This window comes from Cardiocondyla obscurior, linkage group LG22 (genome assembly GCF_019399895.1).
Source record: "Cardiocondyla obscurior isolate alpha-2009 linkage group LG22, Cobs3.1, whole genome shotgun sequence".
In the NCBI taxonomy this organism is placed as follows: domain Eukaryota; kingdom Metazoa; phylum Arthropoda; class Insecta; order Hymenoptera; family Formicidae; genus Cardiocondyla; species Cardiocondyla obscurior.
The window spans coordinates 2,811,205-2,838,014 of NC_091885.1; the positions used below are offsets into that span (position 1 = coordinate 2,811,205).

Here is a 26,810-nt window from a genome sequence, read left to right on the forward strand (position 1 = left end):
TCAGAAAGCTCACGGCCGCGCGGCGCCGCGCCGGGGAGACGCGCGAACAAAACAGCGAGGGTCAAGTTCATGACTATCGCCTTGATAACGACGTGACATCGACATTGTTCGAATGTATCCACCTCGTAGATAAAGACGAGAGAAAGAGACAGCGTCGCGCCTTGAAACAAATAAACGCCGGATAACGCGCGAATTGCAGACGCGATGCCACGCAAATGCAAATTTATCTGAACGGTTATCCTAGAAGCCACCCGTCGTCGTATTACGTTCTGAAGATGCAGAACGTCAGAAACGAGCTTCGGGGAAAAGAAAAGAAAAAAAAAAAAGAAAAAGAAAGAAAAGACCATTATATTTCACGCTTCCGCGAGGCTGAACGGATGCTTGCCTCATTGTCGAAATGATGAAAATCGTCGCGCGGCCCGAGGCACGTGTCCACCGAGATTTTTTGTTGTTCAAAGAACTTGGAAAAAAATCGCGCAGTTCTTCCGCGTGAACCGTTTCCGCGATCCGTGAACTTGAAAGACTCGAATTCGCGCATAATGTGAAAAATATTTTCTGTCGATCGCGCGCCACGCCTTGCACGTGACATCTTGAGCAATTAATTACAATCACATGGCAATCGTTCTCGCGGATAGGTTTGCTGATGCGCCGAGGAGCAAACGGAATAAGGAAAAAAAAAAAAAAAAAAAAAAAAAAGGTAAAGGATGACAATTTGCGATGCAGCGAATTGATATTCAACTAACTCAGGACAGTGCAGACCGCGCATATTCAATAAAGTGTTTTGCAACTTTCAATAACTCTGGTCAACATATGCAGACGAGATACTAAAACACCTTGCAGCTCGCGGCGGCAAACAGGCGAATATCCACATGTGACGTTCGTTTGTGAAGATCGTGTGCTATTGTACATTTATCTCGCTGTCGTTCTAGCGTTCCCGCGGCAAGAAATTTCAGATATTCAGAATGAAAACGCTACGGACTCGTTTAATTTTTATCGAGACCCTTCGCGCGTCGCGACGAATAAAAAGTCCATCGCGTTAAAAAGAAAGATCGTAAATTAGACAGTAAAATGAGGCAAAACGAAATTATCGCTCTTTGTACATTTATTATATATTGAATTTTAGGGTAAAATTATTTTTTTTTACGCAGTTTTCAATTTTATCACGGCAATACTATCTCGCAGTTGACAATATATCGTCTCGCAGCTGCGGATTCGTACTCGACGTCGCTTCCGCGCTCAATGTTTAAACAAGAATATGGATCCCGTTGAGCTTCGCGCATATGCAAACTTCGCTCGACGTATAAGTTAAACAGCACAGATTATTGAACGTAAAATATTTCGATAAAGCGTTTTAAACAGCGTAATACCACTTACGCCAATCAATTTATTTAACTTCATCCGAGAGACAGGCAGTTACAAACGCATTAACCGAAAAAGACTGCTGGATTTTATCAAAGTCAACTTAAAATACCCCCTCGCGTATCTCCCGGCTGCTTCCGACGGGGTATAACTCAATTTCCGAATCCGAGTGTTAACAGATATGAAAAAAAATTCAAAGGGAGAATTCGTTTCCTCGGCAGGCAGGCTAAAATTTGATTTCAAAGCAAAGAGCTCGTGAGAGCTGGCAAATAAAAGCTCCTCGGTGTCGCGTTTAAGTGACAAGCACGACGCAATCTCGCCGCCAAAGCATTAGAAATTTTTCGGATCAACGTTGCGTAGATCGCGCTGACGTAAACGCGCTTAAAAGTGGGAAATGCAAAACGAATGAATATGAATACCTTATCGGGATGCGTTGTGTGGTTACTTTAGAAGTGTGCTTTGCGTAGTGTGCTTTGCATAGTACGCAGTAGTAACGACGACGAGATAGACCGAGCTCGTTCCTTTTCCGCTAATAACGAGAAACGTTCTCCCGGCGTCACGAAACATTTAATTCCGCAACGTCAAATCACCGGCACTGTGCCTAATTTAACCGAGATCACCTTGCTTCGAGGGGAAAAAGATGGTAAGAGCTTTTCTATCCGAACATTTCGTTAAGCGTTCGATATGTCGTATTAACGCGCGATAATTTATCCGCAATGTATTCAAGTTCTTAAACATAATTCTTTTTTTAATTATTTTGTTTTTTTTTTTTTTTTTTTTTTTTTTGTAAGTGGCAATAAACCTTACGAGAGCACGTGTGTGCTGGCCTGACTATTTCTTACATCAGCATCGTTTTCATTATCACACGTAACTATTCCCGTTGGTATCTTCATGCAATATTTTTCGTGAAAATATTAGCACGAGTACACCGGCTCATGAATAAGATTTATCTACTCGATACGTTCTCCAGTATTGCAACATGTCTGCTTTGTACAAAAAAAGAAAAAAAAAAAATGTAGCTAAGCATTGTCAATAACACTGTACTTTAAGTCTTTTTTTTTTTTTTTTAATTGCCTAGCAGTAAATCGATTTATCGCTCCGATACGTTTTCGTTCCGTACGCGGTAAACATCCGACTGTGAAGAACTTTCACATTGATACTAATATTAATATGTCGCAGAAAATGTTTTGAGGTGTAATTAATAGGGCAAATCTCTCTCTTTCTCTCCTACGCTGTACGTGCATTTAACTCATAATATTCGAAACGTGACATGTCGCAGTACGATACATGATATGAACCACAAACGGAACTGATTAGAGCGGGAGATGTATTCTTTGAATGGGATCATTACAAAAGTGGGGGCGGGTGTCGTTTAACGAACTTTGACCGACACTCTTACGCTCGTTTTTGTTAATACAATACGTCACTCTCCGCTAATGACGTATTAACGTAATCTATGTAGCCCAAAAAAAAAGAAAAAAAAAAGAAAGAAAAAGAAAAACGTTTTAAATACTACAACAAAAAGACGTCATTAACAAGTGATTTTTAAATATACAATAAAACGCATAGCAAAGCAAACAATTTTTTTTTCGACAACCCGCGAATCAATTACTCTGCATAAAAATTTTCAATTGTCTTCGATTCATTAATACACCCGCATAAAAAAAAAATGAATACTAGTGCATGTAACAGATATGCGCACGAGCGATAAGAACCGTGGAAAGTCGATGTAACGCGATAAGGGGACTTTCAAATGGAACACTGGGTGACGGTGATCTAGCGCGATTTTCGAGCAATTAGAATTTTTTAAGAACACTTCAAGTATTCCCTCTGTCGTCTTCGATGTCCGGCGCGTTAACCAAACAAAGTTAATACTCGAGTCTGGACCCTCGGGTGTATCTACGGAAAAAAGAAATAGAGGGGACCAGGGATAGGGTACCGTTCGAGGGTCAAACGGAAGAAGTGGACGAAAAGAAATCCGCAATAGCAGAGTTTAGATCGTTGATCGTCCGGCGTCGGCCGGACGCTGCATACGCGGGCATGTAAAAGGATCTGCGGTTAGAGAGGCGAGAGGAAGAGATGGGCATGAGACTTCTACGGCAGGGATGTGGAAGCGTACGTGCCGGCGAGCGTGTACGGAGACAGGACCGGCTACTACTCGCAACGTATATGGTAGAACGAGGTCGAACGTCTCGAACCTTCCACGGACGATCGCGCAGACTGCGCCGCTTGGACCTGCCTCGACGAGCGTAATCGCGATGGGATACGACGAATACCATTTGATCCACATCTCATCGATTTCCACTTACGACAACCGATCCTTCTATTTCACAGCGTTCTTGCATATAATCGACTTATTGTGGTGGACATTGTTCATTGTTTCGGATTATCTACGTTCGCGGCTGAGAGTTAATTATGTGCCATTGAAAAAAAAAAAAAATTTTTTTCTTTTTTTCTTTTTTTTCACACGCGGTTTGGCGGAATCGCGCAGTATGTAAACGTGAATGGCACCGCTTTGAAGAAAATCGGTATCTAACGATGTATAATTTATGAAGATGGGATAAACGTGAAAGAGAATCAACGCGACTCGATCTACGTAAATTATCGCGTGAAAAATACGACACGTTTACTGATGTTACGATACACTACGAAGAGATCTTGATAGTTGGATAGCGAAGGCATTATCACGTTATAAATGCAAGCCATTAAAAATGAATTTACCGTATGACATTTTTATCAATTTTCATTATTTACAGCACCAGGCATATCTCTTTCTGGAGTAATAAAGCGACGATAATTTTAGAAAGTACAGTTTTTTTTTTACTCTTACATTTCCCTTTCAGCTTACTAAATTTCGAGACTGCAAATTCTATGTTAACATTTTTTTATTTTTTATTTTTTCTACGCGCGTGAAAACGTTTCGCACTTTGTATCTACGAGAAAAATGTAACGTAATTAACGTAATATTTTAAAATGTGTTCCAGGCGATTAATATAAACACAGGTGTTCTCTTTCAGGCAGTACTAAAGAATACTTTTTTTTTTTTTTCTTTTATTTAATTTGTGCCATTACCCATCATTGAAATATCGATGGCGATAAATTGGTAATTTCGAAACGTGGAAAATTTATTAGTAGACGATAAAAAAGAATTAAAAAATCAATCCGCATATCGTCAAAAGTACAAGAAAGAAATTTAATCCCGAAGATCGTGATAGACCACCGCAACCCTGTGGTTCCATTTGAGAAATAACCGATAAGAAGCTACTCTAACAACCCCGGCTTAACCCGATGCTTATCTCGCTTAAATTCTTCAAATGAAAAAGGGACGGACGGGTGAGTTGACCCGAGATTAAAATTGATTCGCGTCGGAGAGAACGATCGTAGATGACAAAATCTGATGCAACTCGATGCGGCGCGTTCGGCCGCCTGGCGCAAGAAGCGTCATGCTTTTCGTATCGCGTTCACCGAAATTGACGAGGTCTCCTCGCAGAGGAGCCGTCTGATAAATTCGCGTCGCGCCATATCGCGTCATGCCGCGCCGCCACCGCGCCGCGCCGCTCCGCGTCCGCGTCCGCGCGGCGACGCGACGCCGCGTACCCGCGTGAAAACGCATTCCCCCTACGGACGCGCAGAAGAGGCGTGGTTTATGCCGACCGCGGTGTGTATAAGAGACAAACCTCCCGAACCGATTAGCAAAGTTCCCCAAAACACACGTAAGACTTTTCCATGCCAGCCGGAGACGTAGAAGCCTAGCGAGAATCGCGGAACACGTCAGCGACCCCGGAGATCGTTCTGGAGATAAATCTTCCTCGCAGACGAGAAGTAAACAAAAGCGAAAGGGGGTCCCTGATAGAACAGATCGCCCACGACCGGCGGGAAGAGCCCCGAGAGCGTTACATACGTGTGAGACAGTGAAAAGGAATAGGAATTTTGTCACGTGGTGAAAAATCTTCGTGCGCCCGTTGTCAGCTTAACGAGTTCGACCGAGAAGCAACAGGAGCCAACCGCGGGACCAGTATATAGTGCATACTGCACTCACGGAACCGCACGGAGCCGGCGTAGTGCGCGGTGGTGGTGGCGGATCCGAGACGGCGGGTGGCGAGGCCCGCGAGGCGGTCTCATTTAGGCACGAATCGTTCCCTGCGTCGCAACGTTTCACGAGGGTGCGTTAACACACACGGCGGCACCGAGGAATTGCGCGCGTCCACCGTTCACCAAGCCCGACGGCGATAACGCCACGACCTGCAACACGCCCGGTCCCACGTACGCCCGGCACGGCACGCATCGAGTCGTAAAACCTCCACCCACGCACGCACGCGGAGAAGGCCGAGGACTGCATCAAACGGTGGCACGGTATCGAATACCGCGATCGATCGAAGGCGCGTAGGGGAGGAAGAGGCGCACGTCCGAGAGATCAATCGCAGCAACTGAGGACGTGACCGCGACGACGACGACGACGACGACGACGTTTCGTAAATTCGGGCCTGCGCTAACTGTCACAACAGAGCCACGTGTGGTGGAACAGCCACGACGCAAACGTTCGCGTGCGTAGAGAATCGCCCACGCACGCGTCCGTCGGCCGACCAAGACGCACTGCAAGAAGGAACTGCACGCGCCGCGCGCGACCTAGCTGACAGCTGACAGCTGACGGCCAACCACGGCCTCATCGGCGTCGCCCGCGAGGGACTTTGCAGCAGTTGGAGACACTTGTATTTTGGCGAGATAAGCGGACGATAACCCACGGCTAAGTCCACCCCCAAAAAAAAAAAAAAAACCACCGAGACTCGCGCGTCAATACCCGGCTGCAGCGGCAGCTAACGACGACGACCATCGCACACCGGCGACGGCGCCTCGACGACAAGGACGACGTTCAGCAGCTGATCGTACCGAGAAGCGCACGAGCCACCGCGGAGTTACCAGCACTTGCTTGCGAGCGGCGCGAGAGAGTGTGAAAAGCCACAGAGTCAATTTCTCTCCCCTTCCCTTCTGTAAACGACGACAGGATGCCCGGCTTCCAAAGGAGGCAGATGATGCAGCCATGGCCCCTATGTCTGCCGCCCTTCGCGAAAACGAAGGTAAGACCCCTTAAGCGGCCGCTACCAGCTGGCGGAGGCTGCGCCGTCTCTCCGTTTCATCTAGGTTTTCTCACCGCGGCCGGTTTCCACGGCAAAAAGCCGGCCGCCGTCCGTCCTCCTCTTCGGTGCACCCGACGGTCACCCTCGTTCACTCAATCACTCACTCACTCACTCACTCACTCGCTCGTTCTCTTTCTCTCTCTATCTCTTGCCGTACGCTGTCTCCTCCAGCGCCCACCGCTTCCCCACCCCTAGCCGGTGGAAATTTCCATTGCACCGGCGGCAGACGCCAGTCGCCTTCACGGTGAAGTTTTTTCACGGCTTTCCAACTGCACGGCTCTCTTTTCCCAGCCCATTCTCTCACTCTTTCTCTCTTTTTTTCTCTCTTTCCGTTCCTCCGTGTCACCTGCACCTCCCTCCCTCCCTCTTTCTCTTTTTTTCTTTCTTTCGCTCTGCTCCCTTTTCTCCCTCTCAAGTTCGGGTGTTTGTCTAACGAAGTCGGCTCAAGTTCTCGTACTTCTTACGCAGCCCGAGATTACCGAGACGGTAATCGCGGCATGGACATTTTTCTCGATTCAGAAACGCGAATTGCAAACAAGGGAAAAAGTATTGCGCGTGCGACCGAAACTCGTTCCCGTTCGAAGCTAAGTTGCGGACTGCGAATCTCTCCCTTTGTACCCTTCCGTACGATCGCAAGGTGACTTCCTTGGCTCATCTTCGTTTTCCGCAAGGTGGAAAGGTCCCCCGCGAGATCTCGGCCGTTTTATATGTCGGCGCGTCGAGAGCTTTTACCGCCTTCGGCTCGTCCCGTGCGCGCATTCTCGATCCCCGCTCGATCTCTCCCTAACTGCCCTCGCGTCTGCAATTCCCGCGAGGTCCGCGACATCGAAAGGGTCTATATTTAACGCCCGGGAATCGCGACGACGGCTCGGAAAGTCACGGCCTTAGATCCTCTCTCGATCGAGATCTCGAGCGCGCCGGGTTACGTCACGTTACGTGCTCTCGCAATGAAGAAAACGCCGAAATCTAAGGTATCAGTCGAAGCGATCTGAAAACATTACGGACTCCGCTGCGCGAAGAAAGCCTTTGCGTTACCTGTCGAATTTCGTCTCGTTGAAAAAAAAAGAAAAAAAAAAAAGAAAAGAAAAAAATATGTCGCGGACAAGTGCGTAGCCCAGAAACCGGAGGTTCCCGTTCGTTTTGATTTCAAAAGCCGCGAATGTTGCCTCGTTCATCTTTGTGGCGCCTTGAGATCCTCGCCTCGCCAAAGAGAGACCATTACCGGTTTCGGGCCCCGGAGGGAAAGGCGTAGCACGGCCAAGTCGCGCGAAATCCGGCTCGAAAGAGAAAGAGAGAGAGAGAGAGACCCGTCGTTTCGGGTCCACAGTTATTTCGTGATCCACGACGGTTTTCACTGGTCCGCACATAGCTGATGGTCGCGTGCAGCCCCGTGCATCGTTGGTCACCTCGCGAAAATATCGATCGCCATGCGCGCGCACTAAGGCCGGCTGATACTATAATAAGTCGCTCATCCGAGTGATACGGCGTGCGCCGCATTTCTGCCGAATTATTACAATGCCGGAAGGAAAAAGACGAGCCGCGCGACTCGATATGTTAAATAATCTACTGGGTACGCGGCGACCGACCATACGCGTGCCTACCGATCGCCGCGTCTATTCATCGAGCACCACCGCGTTCATCGCGGAAGATAGGGATCCGCAATCTGTAGATGAAATCGCATCGATTATCGTGAATTTTTTTTCAGGGCGTATGTACAGGGTGTGGTGGTGCGAGCAGTTACGTAACGGATCGAGGGAATGACCGAGAAAATTTTCGAAAGCGTCAGATCGTCGAGCACTCGGTTTTATCGGCGATAACGAAAGAGTGCGAAAGCGCTGCTTTTTTTGATACTTCCGAAAAAAAGGAACTTTATTCCTTAATTAGCGAGCTTTTTTTTCTTTCTTTCTTTCTTTTTTGTTTTTTTTTTTTTTATTACATCGGGCATATGTTATCTGGAGCCAACATTCGAGTTCGCGGACATCCTGAATGGGCGGTTTAAAAATAGACGAGAGATAAAATCATTTTGCGTCGCATTTACGCCGGGTAGAGATAAACGCGGGCCTGCCAAAAACTAAATTCCGGCTAATTTGCGTAAAGTGGAATGGCTAAATTAAATCGAATCTGAAATCAAGTCTGCCGATCGGTCCTGGGCTTTATGTTAAATTCTACCGGCCGTTCTATTTAGACGGAATTAATCTTATTTGATGAGCGTGATTATGTGTGTTCAAATTGATACCGTTTGCCATTTGATTTTTAATAAAATCCTTTTGCACTTTAATCGATCTGTTGTCAAATAACTTTGCAAATAATTTCCTAATTAATTTCCATTTAAATTGAGTAAAGAAGTCAGTGGCGAATCGATTAATTGGCAACTAAATTAAAATTTGATTATTAATGCCGTAACAATAGCATAATAACAATTGTAGTAATAACTGCTTTTGAAGAAACTTACCAGTAATATTATTTTAATTAATGTAAAGTAATAATTTATGTAAATATATATACATAAATGTACATATGTACATGTGTATGTATAATTTACTTCTTTAATTTATATATATATATGATTTTACTTCCATAGTTACTTTTCATAATTAAAATGTTAAAAATTTGCAACATTGTTCTTTTTCTTTTCTTTTTTTTTCTTTTTTTTACTTTTTTTTTTAATTCTTTTATTTCGTGCTGTAAATAATAATTGCCCAGATCTGTTCTTGTTGTAGCGGCACCAACATTGATATTCCGCAGAATCATCACTCATCAGAAAGATCTATCGTGCGCTCTGTGTTGGGATTGAATAATCGATCGTTATGTTCATAGATCACCTTCTGGATGGCTCAGTGCTTATCTACCTCAGGATCAGGATATCGAACGAAAAATATCGATACCTGACTTATCGGAAGAAAACATATTCATTGTGGGTTTATATCGGAAAAGAAGTATCGATAACATTAAATGGAAAAAAAAAAAAAAACTTATCAAGAATCACTTCCAGAAATCTATTATAAAAGTTTTCCACTGCTTATGTAATACTCGCTGTAACTTTTCCAGTGATAACGAATAAAAACGAAACACCATTGATATTAAAATTTTTTACGTTTCGTTTAACAAGTGAGAACAATTAGAGCTCAGTGATTAATTATAAATTATCGAGAAGCTTAATTTCTTTATTCGCAAATGTCTCTACAAAGCAAAGATTTTTCATAAATATTCGAAACTATTTTACTATTCGTATTCATCGCTCACTTGTTTGATCTTGATTAATTTAATTAAATCAATTTAAATTAGATGTGACTTCGTGTAGCGATATTTTTCTTTTTTCTTTTTGCTAGCAGCGTATTGAAAGTGCTGCAAAGACAATATTAACGAAAGTATCGATACTCTTTCCGTCCTTTTCTTTTCTTTCATCTCATACACATTTGTAATATTGATAGAAAGCATCAATAAAACCATTTGACGATAAAAATCCGACTTTATCATTAACTCTCGAAACTGCTCGGATCCCGCTCCCGCGTTTCACGTGGCGCGATGTGCGAGTTGACAGACAGAGCTATCGTTAAAGCGTTATCGTCTTTCGATTGCGATTTATCTAATTACCGTTTGTACATTACCGATCGGTCGGAGGTAGGCGAAAATCGACGGTGCCGAGGCGCAGGCAAAATTAAATTCGCTTGGCGATTTTTATACCGCGCGGCGTCTCGCAATCAATGTCTCTGAAATATCAAGGACGACCGGAAAAACCTGGCGGATACTTTGTCGTGAATAACAGACGTGCGTGCTGTCGCACACAGAGTTTCGTTCGCTTCAATGAAACCGAAAGAAAGAAAAGTATATTTAAAAAAAAAAATAATAATAATAATAAAAAGAAATAGAATTATTCGAACCGAGCTGCGAAAAGTCCAATGAACTCTTTGCAGGTCAGCTGGACTGAAGGATCGAGCGAATGCAGGAAGTATGATATTCACATAATGAGTGTGTTGAGCTGCACGTTCGTTTAGATTTTTAATCGCCGAAAAATTATTCACGATTCGAAGCGCGAATGAGATAATGTTGGATTTAATTAAATATTGTCTAAAACAGCAATCGATAAACCAGTCGATAAAATTCCCACGGCCGCTGGCGTGTTGCCGACTTGGTTGACGTTAAAAGAATAATTCCATATATTCGTATCCACACTTTCCTGCTGGCTTGATCGGTACAAACTAAGCGCGTCGAGACTCATACTCGAATGCAAACCGGGTTGCTGCTCCTCGCGCAATAGGGGCCAACGTTGATAAGATTTAATTAATAAGAAAATAATAATAAACAGAGACGCGATAAAATTCGATAAAATATTTGCATTTTCGAGATAAAATCGACGCCGCGTTTGCAACAATCACACGGGTTAAAGAAAATTATAATTAAATTGAATAACGAACATCTAAGTCGAAAAAAAAAATTATTTTTAATTAATTATGTTTAAAAATGCGTATTAAACGAGAAAGAAAGAGAGAGAGAAAGAGAGAGAGAAATAATCCCTGAAACAATACCTCATACTGTCACACCTATCGATCTGCGTTCTCTGCACCTTCATTCTACGATGCAGGAAATGTTGCACGTGAAACGACCCCGATTACCGTGTCACGCCTGTCGACGTTTCGAGCATCCAAACCACGAATGATCATTTTCATTATGCAGAAACCTCCAACGCCAGCATCTTCCGCCTTATCTTTCCCGATGCTCGCAGATAACTCGCGCGCATTCAAACTACACGCGGCTGCAACCTTTCCCCCCATCCCCCTCTTTCCACCCGGAACAGGTGGATCGCACTATGACTTCATGTGCGCCGCAACTAATTCCGCCGTACCTTTCCGAGCATTCCGAAATGGGGAAATAGCAATGGGATTTTTGCACGCCTCCCGATAACGCACAGATAACACGCCGTAAATCGCGAGCGAAAATCGTCGCTGTCGGAGATACCGCGCGGGAGATGCACTATCGTCACTATCATTCTCAACTAATTCTTGCCACCCCTCCACCATGCCGCCTGACGCGAAATAATATATTCCGGCCAAGCCGACGTGAGAAATGCAGTCGATTACTTATTTTCACGTTAATTGTCTCACGGACGCAGCGCTGAAATGCATCAGCAACGAACGACGCAAGTGCCCACGTCGCCGGTACGTCCACCATTGCTTTAAAGTGTCCAAAAGCAATTCTATCTTCTTTTTCTTTTTTCCACTCAAATCACCCCACAAAACAGCGACGAATCTCATCCGCCCGTTGCGAGAAAGCAAGGGATGCTGGTCACTCCGTGGCCAGTGCGTCGCGCGAACGAGCGAGTCTAATCGAACGCGAGAGAAAGGGAGAATTGCGCTCGATAATTATCACCCCTTCAATGTCAGGGATCGATCGAACCGCGCCTCAAATCTTATAAGTAAACCCAGACGTTGAAAGAATTTGCGAAACAAAAATAAAAGATCTCGTTCGCGCAGCGCGTTGAAACTCCAATTTTTATCGCTCGTCACATTCATTATCTTTCTTTTTACTTTCTTCTACGAACTATTTTAGAAGAGCACTCTGCCAAGTCGAAGCATCTTTGCACTTGTCAATGTTATTCATCCAGAACGCATTAACGGGCGAAATACGTGCGTCGCGAAAAGATGTGCACATTGTACGAGAATAACAGTAGAGCAAAATATATATATATATATATTTTTTTTTTCTTTTTTCAACAATGTGTGTAATTAAAAAATGACTTCTGAGCACGTGCCGCGCTCCTCACTGTCACGCTTTTATTCACGCGACACGTGGTCGCACCGCAGCCGTCGTACGCGTATTAAAGAATAGAATACAAAACCACAGATTCCAGCAAACAACTATGAGCTCTTAAAGATATACGAGACGTTATCGCGACGCGTCGCGATCTTGGAAACCGCGTGAATCATTTGCCCTGCTATTAAACTTTTTTTTTTTTTTTTTTTTTATTATTTAATGTTGACGTTTATTAAATGAATGCGCCAATGCCTCCAATCGACTTAAGCCACGATCTTGTCATTTTCAAACACGCTACTTCGTTCCCTCGAAAAATGTTTGCTGCTCGATTTTTATTACCGATTCACAATTGTTTAATAACTTTGAAATTTTTTCGCCTTCACGATCAGAGATAAGATATCTTTATCTACAAAATCGTAGACGTTATCTATAAAATATTATGCAATTAGTATAATTATTTGATTAACGGTGACAATGTAGATTGACAAAATTATTAGCTTTTAACGATCTTGTAATGCGAACGTAGATAGCAGAGTAATTTTCATTATCAGGTTTATTTGAGAAGCATTACCGAGATTAAAAGGCCGGAGAGAAATGCACGTTGTTGCGCCCCGAACTTGATGACGAATCATCAGTCCACTAATCGAACGAAAATGTACCACTCTGGCACACGTCCACGAGATACAGAAATAGCGTCGTTTATACGAAAGACCTACGTTGGGAAGCACTAAAAATATTTCGCGTGGGCTGATTTAGAAAGAAATTAGCAATCTCATGCCGAGATACTTGTCGGCCGAGACTTACGCAACGTGGTTGAAGACTCGCGTCCAAGGTTACCCGGAAAATTTCCCGCCACCGTTCATCCGGAAATCGTCGATCCGAAACCGCCGCGAAAAAATTATCAACGCACCGTTCGAGAGATATCCGCGGAGAATCGCCTTTCGGATCGAATCGCCCTTTTCCAAAGCGCACAAAAATTACAAAGGGATGATATTTATAGATCGGGAAATAAATTTTCGCGGAATGGCCAGTCGAAGGCGGGACCGAATTATTGAATCAGTCGAACGTTCCACGTAGCTTCCGTGAAATTCACGCGAAATTACAAGACGCTGCAATCGATCGGATGCAGAAGCGAAGCTTAGTCATGCATTCACTTTCGATGCTTCAGATCGGAATGGAATATAACGGAGTAATTGATTTTTACTCGCGCAGACGGTCAACGATGAATTATACACTGTGCATGACTTCGACGTAACAACATATTTCATGTTACGAAACGTGCCCTCTAGACTTGTAAGGCTGATTAGCGTTTGATCGCGTGACGAAAATTACATGGCGTAGTTACATTGTCGAGAGCGAAATGTATTCTCTTCCGATTGGTTGACAGAAGAGTGGGACTTGTAAGAATCGAACTTGGACATGTGTTACATAAACCGCGAGTACTAATTTTTTATAGGCGTCCGTAAAAATACTGTGTACAATATAAAAAAAGAAAAAAAAAACAAAAACAAAAGAATGGCATTATTTGTTAGCCGCGTAAATTTTTCTTATCTTAATTTTTCTCTTATCTTCATTTTCGTATCTCTCGCGCGTCTTTTATTTTATTTCAACATTTATATATATATATTTTTAATCAGTTATTAATTACAAGGCCTGCACTACGCTTGGCAAGATTACACGATTTGGAAGGAATTTTATTTAATATTTTACACGGAAGCGGTTCGCGGCAGAGCTTCCCTCAATCAACAGTCGTAAAAGTCAATCAAATCGTGCCGCAGTTGATTCAATCGATCGTGACGGAAATTACTTGCGATCGCGTGGGGTTTTTTCAAATATAACCAGCGAATTTCTTCATACGCGATCTTAACGTAATTAATTCTTCGGTGACATATTTATTAGATAACGGCGATTGATTCGTATCTAAGAATTATCGTTGATTTAATAGATTTAATGACTCTCGGTTATCTAACGTTTTTCTTCGCGGATTTAATTGTTCATATAATTTATTATTACCGTTGCGATACTACCCATGAAACGATCAGGAAAACGAGACTTCCAAGTGGGAATAAAAGTTTCAGTATATTACACTTATTTTACTTTTGCGACAGTAATAAAAATATAAAATACGAACAACTGTCGACGCCTCGATTCAAATACGGTAATCTCGAGCCGAAAGTTGAAGGTAATACTCATCTTTCGTCAAAGAAAAAAAAAAAAAAAAAATTGTTGCGCGGCTAGGAAAGTAACTTATGTTGTCTGATCGACAGTCGCTATTGTAATTCAATCACATTTCAGGTTAAAGTTTAATCGTCGAAGACATTTTTCAACAAACAGATATAACATTTTTTTAAAATCGCGACGGTTTGCCTTGAGGACAGTAGGGGTCAATCGTTTATTACAAGATTGTGCTGATTTCTGAAAGACATGCCGAAGAACGGCGGTAATTATCAAGCCTACGTAATTGGCGTAATTACATGACCTACGCATATATATATATATATATAATTTTTTTTTTTTTACAAGCCGGTGTTACATATTAAAGCATTTTAATGTGCGAGTAACCCACACAGACTCGAATTTCAAAGAACAAGCTGACGCTACGTCGGCGCTCGGCTTTCCACCAAGACGTCAGAGTTCATATCGTACATGTGTATGAACTTTACTTCGCATGTAAGAGGCACGTGATGGCCGCGGGATAAACAGACGATTTTTCGACACAATTGTTACGCCGATGTGATACGAAACATCGTATCACACACCCACACCACAGGCAATGGCTTACGCTTTCTCGGACAGAACCTCGAATTGTCCCCTAGGTCGATTTTTGTATTCGTTCGATCGTTGTACGGTGTAATAATCCACATCACCGTTCAACCTTCAAGTAGAGCGGCTTAAAATATAACAACACCTCGCCTTCAATATACGGAGCACGAAAATCAAGTGTCTACATAATAATTTGATCCCAACGACCTATTGTTAGTCAAACGACCGACGGGACACGGTAAAAGATGTGATTAAATTAACTACATATCGAAATTTCGAGGGGAATGACAAGAAGGACCTGCAATTGTGATCGTTCGTGAATAAAGGTGATGCTTCTCTATTTGACATGTATAATACCTGCGGCAGAAATTTGATGTTCCTACGAACGCAACTCGTTAAATGAGACTACAAGCAGAACGTACGAAAAGGAGGAAGAACAAGAAAAAGAAGAAAAAAGAGAAAAAAAAAAAAATCTATTTGATTTTTTCTGGTGATCGAAGGTGGTGGCTGCGAGATCTTGGTTTTAAGATTGAATCGCGCAATCGTGTTTTATCGCACGTATCACTTTGCGTCAAGATGAAGTAAAGAAACATTCGCGAAAGCCGCGTTACTCGTCGTCAACGATGGAGTTCACGGTGGGTTATCGTACGGGGTAAAAATGTCACGTCTAATCTCCGACTGGGGATCACCGCTGCTTGGTTCTTTGCCGCGGGCTTTTCGTCATTGGTTCGATAATGACACTTTTTTTTATACATTTTGTTCTTGCTCGCTCTGCCAATGCAGACGTTGTTCGCACTCGATTTTTCTCCCTTTGTACGATTCGGCTCCCTCTCCACTGGCGTATTTTCACCGCAATTTCTGATAAAGTAATTCTTCAAAGCAGTATAAATAGTCCAACTTGAATGTTTCATCCCTTCGACTGAGTAGCCGAGCGAACAAACGGACGTCCGTTCCTCCGCGATCGGTAACACGGTTTTATTCATTCTATTTACTCGTCACATCTTACAACTTTCATATCTTCTTATCTCATTGCATCCGGTGTTTTTTTAGTGTACAGTTTATTTATTAGTGGACACATTTTTTTTTTATTTTAATTTTTTTTTTTTTTTTTTTTTTTCTTGCAAAAGTAATCGGTGATTTTCTGAATTCTTATAAGTGACTTCTGTGCTAAGCAAGTAGGTAAATGTGTCGTGAAAGAAAAAAAAAAACTTCTCTAAAGCACGAATGTATTTTTGCACTTGAATTATATCACTTAGATAAAATTGTTGTATCAATTATTCTTTCACATAACATAATTACTGTACTTTTTTTTTAATTATATATTTTTTTATTTCTTTAATCAACTTTTTTTCGAAAAATGGCAAACAGGAAGAACAAATAAAAAAATAGTTAAAAAAAAAAGAGTAAATTTTAAGGCGAGACTTTCGCATTCGTCTGAAATGGGCAACTTTCTTTATTTTCTTATTATTTTTAATATTACGCAAAGTGTTTGCTCTAAAATGATGTTCATTATTAATGTAATCTGTTTACTGCGCGTAAAACTTTATCGCGAAGAGGAACACAGTCGAAGTCTGGTAATGTCCAGTTCGATTCATTTTGTGCAGATATCTCCGGTTTCAACTTGCTCATTTTCATACATTCTTAAATAAGATTTCTAAAATATTTTTAATTTAATATTTTTTTAATAAATAAAAAAATATTGCCTTCGAACGAAACTAATAATCAAGACTTCCTGCTCGATACATTCTATTTTCTCAGAAGCATCCTACTCGTCAATAATTTCTGTTTAATTTACCACGGTGTCTGTATGTCTCGTCGCAATTAAAAAAAAAAAATCTAGATTTTGATACAATGTTGAGACGAATTAAAATATTGAATTTCAGGAGCGCAGCGTTTTGCCGAAATACCCGAGGGTATCTCCGATCAGTTCCTCGCCGACGAGTTCTGGGTCCACCCTAGACTGTTCGTCGAACGCTACCCTCGTGACGAACACCAGTCCCTTCAACAGCCAGACCGCTCTCATTACCGAGAAGAGGTACTATTCCGGCGACGCTGGCAAGGCCAAGTCCAATCACTACTATGCCGAAAATTTGAGGAACAACCACCAAAAGACCCTAAACAGGTCGCGGATCTACGATCCGCTCAACAAGGACCAAGAAGTCGATTACAAGCAGCTAGATCCCCTGCTAGATTCGAGCGAACAGATCGTCATCATGGAACCCCAAAAATCACCGAAAGACTCGCAAGAACCCATCCGACTACCGCCCTCGCAATTCCAAAAGGAATCCAAGCCATCCTGGCTTCGATTCACCGCTCAGGTAAGTTTCTACAAAAACTTTTTAATTTTCTTATCAAATGCGAAAACCTTCGTTCATCAAGGAAAATATCGCCGGGACAATTTTTATCGAATTAAAAAAAAAATATTTGACTGCATTATATTTGTGTAAAATAATTCCTTTTGAAGAAAGATAATGCGCGAAGTTGGTTTCGCTCGTATCGTCGGGACGAAATATCAGCGTTGCCTATGTGCAGGCGAGAATATGATACAAGGATGTTTATTTCGCAAACTACGTGCGGTTAAGTTACGGTTGGAATACAATACATTCAATTATCATAGATTAGTCGGGTTTACTAAATAAGAATTTTTTTTCTCTCTCTTTTTATTGCTGGGAGCCGTACTCTTGAGAATAAACTATTGGAATTAAGGAACGCGTGACCGATTTACAGTAGTACGACCACACGATATGATCCGTCGAAAAAGTTTCTCGCATAGATATAGAAATGAAAACGATTACGGATCGATATTTAAGTAAAATTAGGAAAAAAAAATTACAAAATCACGAGCGAATTAAACTGAATGGATTAAATTAAATATTTTTTTTAATTGTAATTTCTGCAAATTTCGTAATAATTAATGAGAAATTAAAAAAAAAAAAAAAATTGAGCGTGTGCCCGGACAATTTTACGAAGAGGCACGACGAGGCAGTTCAAGTTCACTTTATTACATCGCTAGGTGTCCACGATGCAATAAGTCATTCATCGCTCGTGCATAGCTGTTTGTTGTTCAAAGTGCTCTTTCTAATGCCTCATTGTGCGTCTGATAACGGCAAAACAAGGGGGCTGCTCTTCAGAAGACGTCAATGCAAATCTACAATCTCGCTTTCAGGAGAGCTTTAAATTGTAACTGTTCAGTGACGTCGTAGACGGAGGAAGAAACAATTAATAATAAAATTATCATCGCTTTGGCGAAGGAAAACCCGATATTGCATAACAAAAAAAAAAAAAAAAAATAGAAATAATAGTAATAAATTATAAAATCTAGAAAGTGAAGCAGACGTCTGAAATACGACGAGGAGTTAATGGAAAATTACCATCGTGCATTTTACGTATCCTCTTTACGTTTATGTTTTGCGCCTCGCGTTTTATATCCTGACTTATCGTTTTTTAAGATTTACTCGACACGACTCACAGATTAGGACTCGCAATATTTTCTCGAAGCGAGATTGCAGATCAGCCCACTCACGGTTTTCAAGTTAAGCGCGCACAAGCCGCGGTTGTTATTACACATTGCGGTTTAAAGTGCCCCGGAGAATCGTGACGCAAAGGCGCGTTGTGGGGACACCGTGTCCCCCCCTTCATCCCCCTCGGCCGCGGAATTAAAATCCCGAGTCGCTTCAAAAGCGCGAAACGAAGGCGTCTTTTCAAATCGACGTATATCTGCGATTATCCAATATGCGCCAGGGAGAAGTAAATCTACGAAGTTCACAACGACGTGGCTCGAACGGGAGAGAGAGAGGGGGATGTCCGGCCCCCAGCATTGCGCTCTCTATATAAGATCACCACGGTCCACAAGTGTCAATAGCTTGCTTGTATATTATACCGTGACATCGAAAAACTTCCATTCGTGTCAGTGCGCGATCGGCTGGGTCGGTGCCTGGCTCGTTGATCAAGTCAAATCAATACCCGATCGATCTCTAATAAACAGTGCCCGCGTTCGAGTGAACTTATCTCTCATCCCGAGCACTCTCACCTATCCGCGATCATGAAGATCCTCCTGCGAGCGGATACTTATGTAGATATCGAGCTGCCGGTGAACGCGCCGGCTGCGAAATGCACGATCACTCAGGTAAAAAAAAAGTTTCAAAGCGAGACTTTTCACGTATTCTTTTCCCTCGCGCGTTTTCCTATTCGCGGAAAATCTCCCGGAGACCCGTACGTCGATGTATAAAAATTACGAAGGTAACAGAGGCATTTTCCATACGAGCATTGCAATGTTTTTCGATGCAATTTCTATGACGCAAACGACATGGTTGTGACAATTGACCGAGTACCAATCAAATTATTAGGAATCTCGTTTTTCTTCAATATCTCAATCTATTTTGATTATGTGTAATTAGATTAGGTTTAGATGCTGTGTAAACAAAAGGCGCGTGGGTAAAGAACGCATAACCACGACGTATGTATAATTTATATTAAAATTTACGAAAGAACGCGGTGAACATTTAAGAAAAGCTATCTCTCTACGTGAAAAATTTTTATATTTATTCCTGTATTTGTTCGATAATTTGCCTCGCCGATTAAACGTGCTCTGATATATGTACTGCGATCATTATTAATTTTCTTAGAGTCTTTTTTTTTCTAATTTAATGTATCTAGAAGTTAAAGCTCACATTTCAATTTTCGTGTATTTTTTACGTTAAAATTTTTTTTTTTGCAGATATTGGCTGCGTTAACAGTATCACTGGGCTCGATGCAGGTCGGCTATTCGTCTTCCTACACGTCGCCAGCGTTGGTATCTATGCGGAGCAACTCGACAAATTTTGAAGTCACCAAGCAGATGGTGAGTCTAGTAATTAATATCTTTTATATGGACTAGCTCGCTCACTCCTCCGAGGTCCTACCGAGGACTCGGCCTCGCGTTGAGGACTCATTGCACAAGAGATCGGGCATCACTCTTTGCATTCTTACATCTATTGCTAAACCTCGATTTATTAAATTTGTGGAAGCCAGAAAAAAAGGTCGATTTGCGATCAATATTTTCGAAAAATAAATTCAAAGCACGCGAGCAATCGCGATTTTTACACTCGACTGTAAAGCGATACGGAGGATTCGATTTTAATCGTACGTGGAAAATTGTGAGAATCGGACACGGTTCCTTGAACATCCACTGACAATTACGCGCGTTATTCGTTTAGCCGGAACTATGTATTCACGACTCGTACCTCGGCAGACGTAACTCTTTTCAATAATCGTCCCGGCAGGCTGATTTGTATTCCGGTCAGTGAATGTGTTTCATATCTACGTGAATGTTTTATTAGTTGTTAAAAACCGTCCCCGATCGATGCCCCGGTGAATGTCAATCGGGTGGTCTTGGTCCAGCTCGCGGGCAGATATCGAAGGGTGGCGCGCGCTGGCGCGTTTCAGCGTCCCGACTTGAAAAGATTTTTAATTAAATTCACGATGTCAAGGAAAAGTCCGGCGGAATTGTTTACGGGTAGCGCGGCCAAGCCGTGGATCGATAGAAGTGGAAGTCGAAGCTGAGGCGCCGATGACAAGCGACGTAATGCGTCACTAGTAAATTTATTGCGAGGCACGCGTGCGTATGGAAAGGAAGGTACGGCCTTCGTTGCTCGAAGGGTCAATGGATAATTAAAAATTTAACCTCAAGTGCGTCATTGGTGCCTGGTCAGGGGCACGATGACCTGATTGCGATCGTATTGGCGAAGGAGCCGTTGTGCCCCAGTGGTCGCGAACGCGATTGGCCGTTTTGCCGGACACGCCACCGTTCTGTAAGGCCTCAACATTGTGACGATGTCGGAAATTAAGTCCAGATATGTAGACAAGCATAAATAAAACGCTTCCGCGATTGAATTCCGGGCGAGATTCAGCCGCGACACGTACGTATCGTACGTATTGTATTTCGGGGAGCCTTTTCGAGAACACGTTTGAGAACAAAAAGGGAACCGTTCAAGAAAACGTTCGTACGTTCTCGCAATATATTTTGCACGCACGATTCCGCCGGTCGTAATAAAGATTTCGTAATCCCTCGCGTTTCTACGCCGCGGTAACTTAATTAACTTGAAGCTCACGACCACGAACGGACGACCAAAATGATCAACGTACGCCCTTCGCAATTCTTTTCCTTGGCATTTTGCGGCTTTCCGACCTTATTTGTATTCGAAGGACCCGCGATGAATAAAGCTATCAGCGGCCAGCAGTACGGATTGCATATACAGAATTGTTATTCGAACGACGAATTTAAAACAATCGAGAGCTGTCGTTCCGCGACTATCATCATGATATATCGACCTAAATTGTTTCTAATCTTATCCCGAATCGTTTCATGTTCTACAACCGGTAGTAATTTTCAGAGCGATGTCTAGGGTACGCAAAATAATTTATGTTAAAATAATATTATATATTACACCCTCGAGCCTACTCGCTGGTCTGACATGCGATCAATAAATTAATTGTCAGTTAAAAATTAAACGATAACGTTGCCTCAAAGTTTTTCCGGAAAACCACTGCAATTTTATGAATTATATGACCGTATTTTTAATGTTATATTGCAGGGTATGTGGGTTGGGTCGCTTATGCCATTGAGCGCACTCGTCGGCGGTATCGCTGGAGGCCCGCTCATCGAATATATAGGAAGAAAAAAGACCATACTCGCCACGGCATTTCCATTTATCGCAGGTGAGATTATCGAAGCGTGCACGGACGCGAGAAAACCTTTTGCAATGACACACATATATGTCCGAGATATAGTAAGCGAGCCAATTAAATAAGCATTGTGCAAATTCCGGCACATCTTCCATCAAGCCATTTTATATTATTCAGCGGAATTTAATTAAGCAAGTGCACCCTTTTTCTTTTAATTTTCATTACTTATTACTCTGAATTCTTGCGCTGCGCGTAAGCAGCGGGTTCGTATTACGCAAATGACGTAATATCCGTTTGTTACAGCGTGGCTTTTAATTGCGATGGCCGGAAATATCCCGATGATATTAACTGGACGCGCGTTGTGCGGCTTCGCCGTGGGTGTTGCCTCCCTGGCGTTGCCCGTGTACTTAGGCGAAACGATACAGGCAGAAGTGCGCGGTACTCTTGGCTTAATGCCCACCGCTTTTGGTAACACCGGTAAGTAAGACGGGAGATTGTCCAAAATATTATCAATAAAAATGAATATAAATAAATATTAAATATTAATTTTTTTTTGCTCTTTTTTTTTTTTTTTCCTAATTAATATGAAATTTAAGCGTTATATTTTATTCTTCGTTAATTATGTTCCGCCGACTTATGAAGCTTCGTTTCGACACGCAGGAATATTACTGTGCTTTACGGCGGGCATGTATCTGGACTGGAGAAATCTGGCGCTGCTGGGAGCGACTCTGCCAATACCATTTTTGATTCTAATGTTCGTAATTCCGGAGACACCTAGATGGTACGTCTCTAAAGGGAAGACAAAGATGTCCCGCAAGTCCCTTCAATGGCTACGCGGCAAGGACACCGATATAACGGACGAGCTGACTCTGATCGAGAAAATGAATCAGGAATATATCGAGAGCGAGCGAAACACTTCTCAAAACACGCTGTCGGAATTATCGAAGAGCAAGCATCTCGTGCCTCTCCTCATTTCTTTGGGACTGATGCTGTTCCAGCAAATGTCCGGCATCAACGCGGTGATATTCTACACGGTACAAATCTTCCAGGTACGCACGCAACTCCATTTATTTAATTCCTAAACGAGTCGCGAAAATAAAAACGCAATAAAATTAATATCCCCCAAGTTTCGCGGCATAGATCAGCACGTAATAACCGGCCGACGTCGCGCTTATTTCTTTCAGGACGCTGGTAGCACGATCGATGAAAATCTGTCGACCATAATAATCGGCATCGTGAACTTTATATCCACCTTCATCGCCGCGTCCGTGATCGACAAGCTGGGCAGGAAGATGCTGCTGTACATAAGCGCCGTGTTAATGGCCGTGACTCTCTTCGCTCTCGGTGGATTCTTCTACGTTAAATCGTTGGGCGCAGACGTGACGGCCTTCGGCTGGCTGCCCTTGGTCAGTCTCATCGTGTACGTCATAGGCTTCTCCCTGGGCTTCGGGCCCATTCCCTGGCTGATGATGGGCGAGATTCTGCCCGCCAAGATCCGCGGCTCCGCCGCGAGCATCGCGACCAGCTTCAACTGGATGTGCACCTTCATCGTGACCAAGACTTTCGAGGACGTCATCGGGGTGATCGGCGCGCACGGCACCTTCTGGATGTTCGGCGTCATCGTCGTGGTGGGCTTTGTATTCGTGCTCGTCAGCGTACCGGAGACACGCGGTAGGTCGCTCGAAGAGATCGAAAAGAAGTTCACCGGCCCTACCAGGCGAATGAGCGCGGTCGCCAACATGAAGCCGACGCCGATGTCGTGCTAGCCGCGAGACACCCGATCGCGCCTCGCGTCGACGAAAAAGTTAATTTGAGTAAGAAGTAGATTTCTTTATAGTGTCCTAAGGGAAAGATTCCCCTCCCCGCAGGTGCTTTTCCTTAAAAAGGGAAGTCGAGCTCGAAGTTATATCTCTCTATGTGTAAAGGGAAACGTAGCCGTTCTTCCTCCCTGACTGTTCTCTGCTCTTAACTTTCGCGTTCTTCGACTCGCTCTTGCGAAATCTGCGCATTGCAACGTGGTTTAATGGAGCAAGAGCGGTTTGGAGACAAACTGGTGAAGAACGAATAATGGAATTTCTAGATCTGAGTAGTAAAAAACACGGGCAAAGGCGCTTCTCGTAAGATTCATATCTCTTTAAACGAAGAAGAGTTCTGTCGATCGAAAGACTAAACAATCTCTTTTCAAAGCTTGAGAAAATCGGATTTAAAAAAAAAAAAAAAAAAAAAAAGTTAAGGCAAGCTAATACCTCGATTGTACTTTCAAGCAAATAGTTTTATAACATAAGAAAAAAAAAGAAAAAAAAATAGGAGGGGAACGTTGTCTTCGCTTCTTCAATAATTAGCTTCGTGTGCCGTGACTGACGGATTTTTGACTTCGATCTGATTCACGTCCAACGCGAGAATCGGAGCTGGCGAGTTGGTGCCAACGAGTATCTAAACTGCGAGGCCGATTAATTAGCTTCGTAGGATACGAAGGTGTTACGCTTTCCCACCGCGGAAATGGCGCGATATGTGACTATCAGCTGTTGACTAGGTGTGTAGTTGCAATTGTTTTTATTACTTCCGACAGTCCTGCAGAGCCTACCTCAAATTGATACTGCTCTATTAGAATGTAACGGATAATACTGTCGTTAGATACGTACGCGTAGATCAGCGCGCGTCGCGCGCGTTTGCTCTTTCCTTTTTCGTTATCCTTTTTTTTTTTTTTTTTTTTTATTATTTTATTTTATAGCGCACGTGTAACGACGCAATTTGCGTGGGGCTGTGGTGTCGCATAGTTCAGTGCACGCGTAATATGTATGTACTTATAAATATATATGTTATACGCCGACCAAAAAGCCGGTCTTTCGAACAGGGGCGAATATCTCATGCGACAATAACTGTTAAGATCATGTTCTCGTCTAGTTGTAAAGTGTAAATAGTCGGAGATTTGTGCGGCGACTGTCCACGTTCGAGGTTCGTCCTCGTTAACTTCAATCGTGATCGATTAAATAATTATTTTTCTATTGCCTTTTTCTTCTTTCGAAGCGGAACGGTGAACGGGAATTTTATAGAGGAGAGGACGATTGAACCACGATTGCGATTAATTAACGTTGAAAAAAAGAAAAAAGGAATTTTTTAAAAAATAATAAAAAATTGACCGCAAGTGAGACGGTACGATTCCAGCAGCCCGATTAATCAATCGCGTATTATCGTAATCTTCGTGTTAAACAAACAACGCTCTGTGTCAGACGGGCTGCGTCAATATGGGATGTGATTTTAAATGTATTGTACGAGTCAGACGATATTTTAAGCGTTGCGATATATGGCAGATTTACATATATATATATATATATATATTTTTATTCTCCAAAGTGAGAGATTGAGGAAAACTGAGAGCGTAGTCGAGTTAGTTATAAAGTCGGGATGAATCCCTTAAGAAATTACGAAAGCGAAGCATTGGAGGGAAGCCTCAGGACAAATGTAGAGTAGCAGTCAAGTCGCCTATGTTCGAAAGTTAGGATAAAAACTGCGCCAGGCATCTAACGAGTGCTTCCGGTCGAGTAATGTAATAGGGAACTAATTTGCTGGCACATTATTACACGAAAGATATTATAAAAGAACTATTTTACTTAAATGTTATTAATAGAGAGATATATATATAGTATATATAATGTGTGTGCGTGTGTGTATATAAAATGCTTTTTATCAAACACTTAATCATGGAAGATCATAAAGAGAATTATACTGTGTATAATTCCACGTACATTTGACGAAAAAAAGAAAGAAGAAAAAAGAAAAAGAAAAAAAAAAAAAAGACTTTAGACAATTAAAAGAATAGCGACAACGTGCGCTATCGGTACAAAATGTTAGCGTTCCATAAATTGTATCCAATATTTAATGTATATTACATTTTTGTCGACCGGACGCGCTCCACAGCCTGCTCAGGCGCGGTGAAAACTAAATGCATATCAGAACGAACAACTGACGAATACGTTAGAGCGTTAAAAATCACGAGTATACGTTTTTATAAGTTTATCAGAGTGTGCTTGTAGTTGCGTGCGTCCGAACCGTAGGATTCCATTAGCGATCCCGATTAAAGATAGAGATGTAAGAATGATAAAATGTCACGCGGAATATTTTTCTTAGTGTCTTTTTCCCCGTTTCGCATGTTGAATAGCGTTGTTTGCGGCGCACATAGTTTTTAACGTTCACCGAACGAATCCGAATTAAAGCCGTGCGCCGCGAGTGAAAAGACCGTTCCGAGGAGATTCTTTCGCGATCGCGCAAGGTCCAATGTACGATTTCACTCTAATATATAAAGCAATAAGTGCACAATACCTTGTTTTATACGAGGATGAAAAAGAAAAAAAAGAAAAAAAAAAGAAAGAAAAAAAAGATTAAAAAAAAAAAAAGTACGTTATTACTCTCTTTTGTAGTACAACGATCAATCATGGCATTTCTTCATTTCTCGCAATTTACTGTTTATATTTGTTGCTGTTATACGTAATACCTGCCGCTTATTCATAAGCTATTTGCCAAAGCACAATGAAGATGGCGGAATATTTTTGATAATTTAATACTCACGTTAAGTTTACGAGTAATATGTAAGTTATTACATGGTATAATTTTAAGATTATCTTAAATAAATGGCATACATTTATGTTAAATTGTTGTTTTAATATTCAACCCCACCCGTAAATTATTTCGCACGAGCGTTAACAATTAAAAAGAAGTACCAGCTTCTTTGATGTAGAACATAGAGTATCGCTTCAAATATATCTTACATTCAATCATTTTTAATCTTTGCTTCAAAGGCAACTAATAACATTTGTAAGATGTTCAATAATTATGGTCTTTGATATGATAAAATATTCTCAATAAAAATCTAAGTAAGTTACGATCAATTATTGTAATCGCTGTTACAGTTAGCCGACTACTTTCTTTTTAGAAGGCACATAGAAATAAACTGATTCTTATTGCACAAGTGTCGTAATAATTCTGATTAACACGACGTAAGAACAATGTGAAATCTATCAACTTGCTTTCCATTTACCCCAAAACTCAGATAATTCTCATTCGTGACGTCATCTTACTGTTGTCACTTAATAAATGATTTTTTTAAAAAGGCAGAATGACGTTGCGAATGAGAATTATCAT

At 42.1% G+C, this 26,810-nt stretch overlaps 2 protein-coding genes across 7 annotated transcripts in view; one reads left to right on the top strand and one right to left on the bottom strand.

Moving 5' to 3' along the window:
- The window catches only part of LOC139111004 (RING-box protein 2-like), a 33,372-nt gene that overhangs the window by 5,787 nt on the left and 775 nt on the right, over positions 1 to 26,810 (bottom strand). The gene's annotated exons all lie outside the window — the stretch shown is intronic.
- Positions 1,653 to 26,320, top strand: LOC139110995 (facilitated trehalose transporter Tret1). Of its 5 annotated transcripts, XM_070670999.1 has the most exons (8): positions 5,033 to 6,434; positions 11,605 to 11,650; positions 16,892 to 17,326; positions 19,726 to 19,848; positions 21,581 to 21,704; positions 21,975 to 22,148; positions 22,332 to 22,720; positions 22,856 to 26,320. In XM_070670999.1, the coding sequence occupies exons 2-8, from the start codon at positions 11,612 to 11,614 to the stop codon at positions 23,435 to 23,437; spliced, it is 1,866 nt and encodes a 621-aa protein (XP_070527100.1). In that variant the 5' UTR covers positions 5,033 to 6,434; positions 11,605 to 11,611; the 3' UTR covers positions 23,438 to 26,320. The 5 variants fall into 5 exon arrangements, with proteins under 5 accessions (XP_070527102.1, XP_070527100.1, XP_070527099.1 ...); XM_070671001.1 differs by lacking the exons at positions 5,033 to 6,434; positions 11,605 to 11,650 and adding an exon at positions 1,653 to 2,002; XM_070670998.1 differs by lacking the exon at positions 11,605 to 11,650.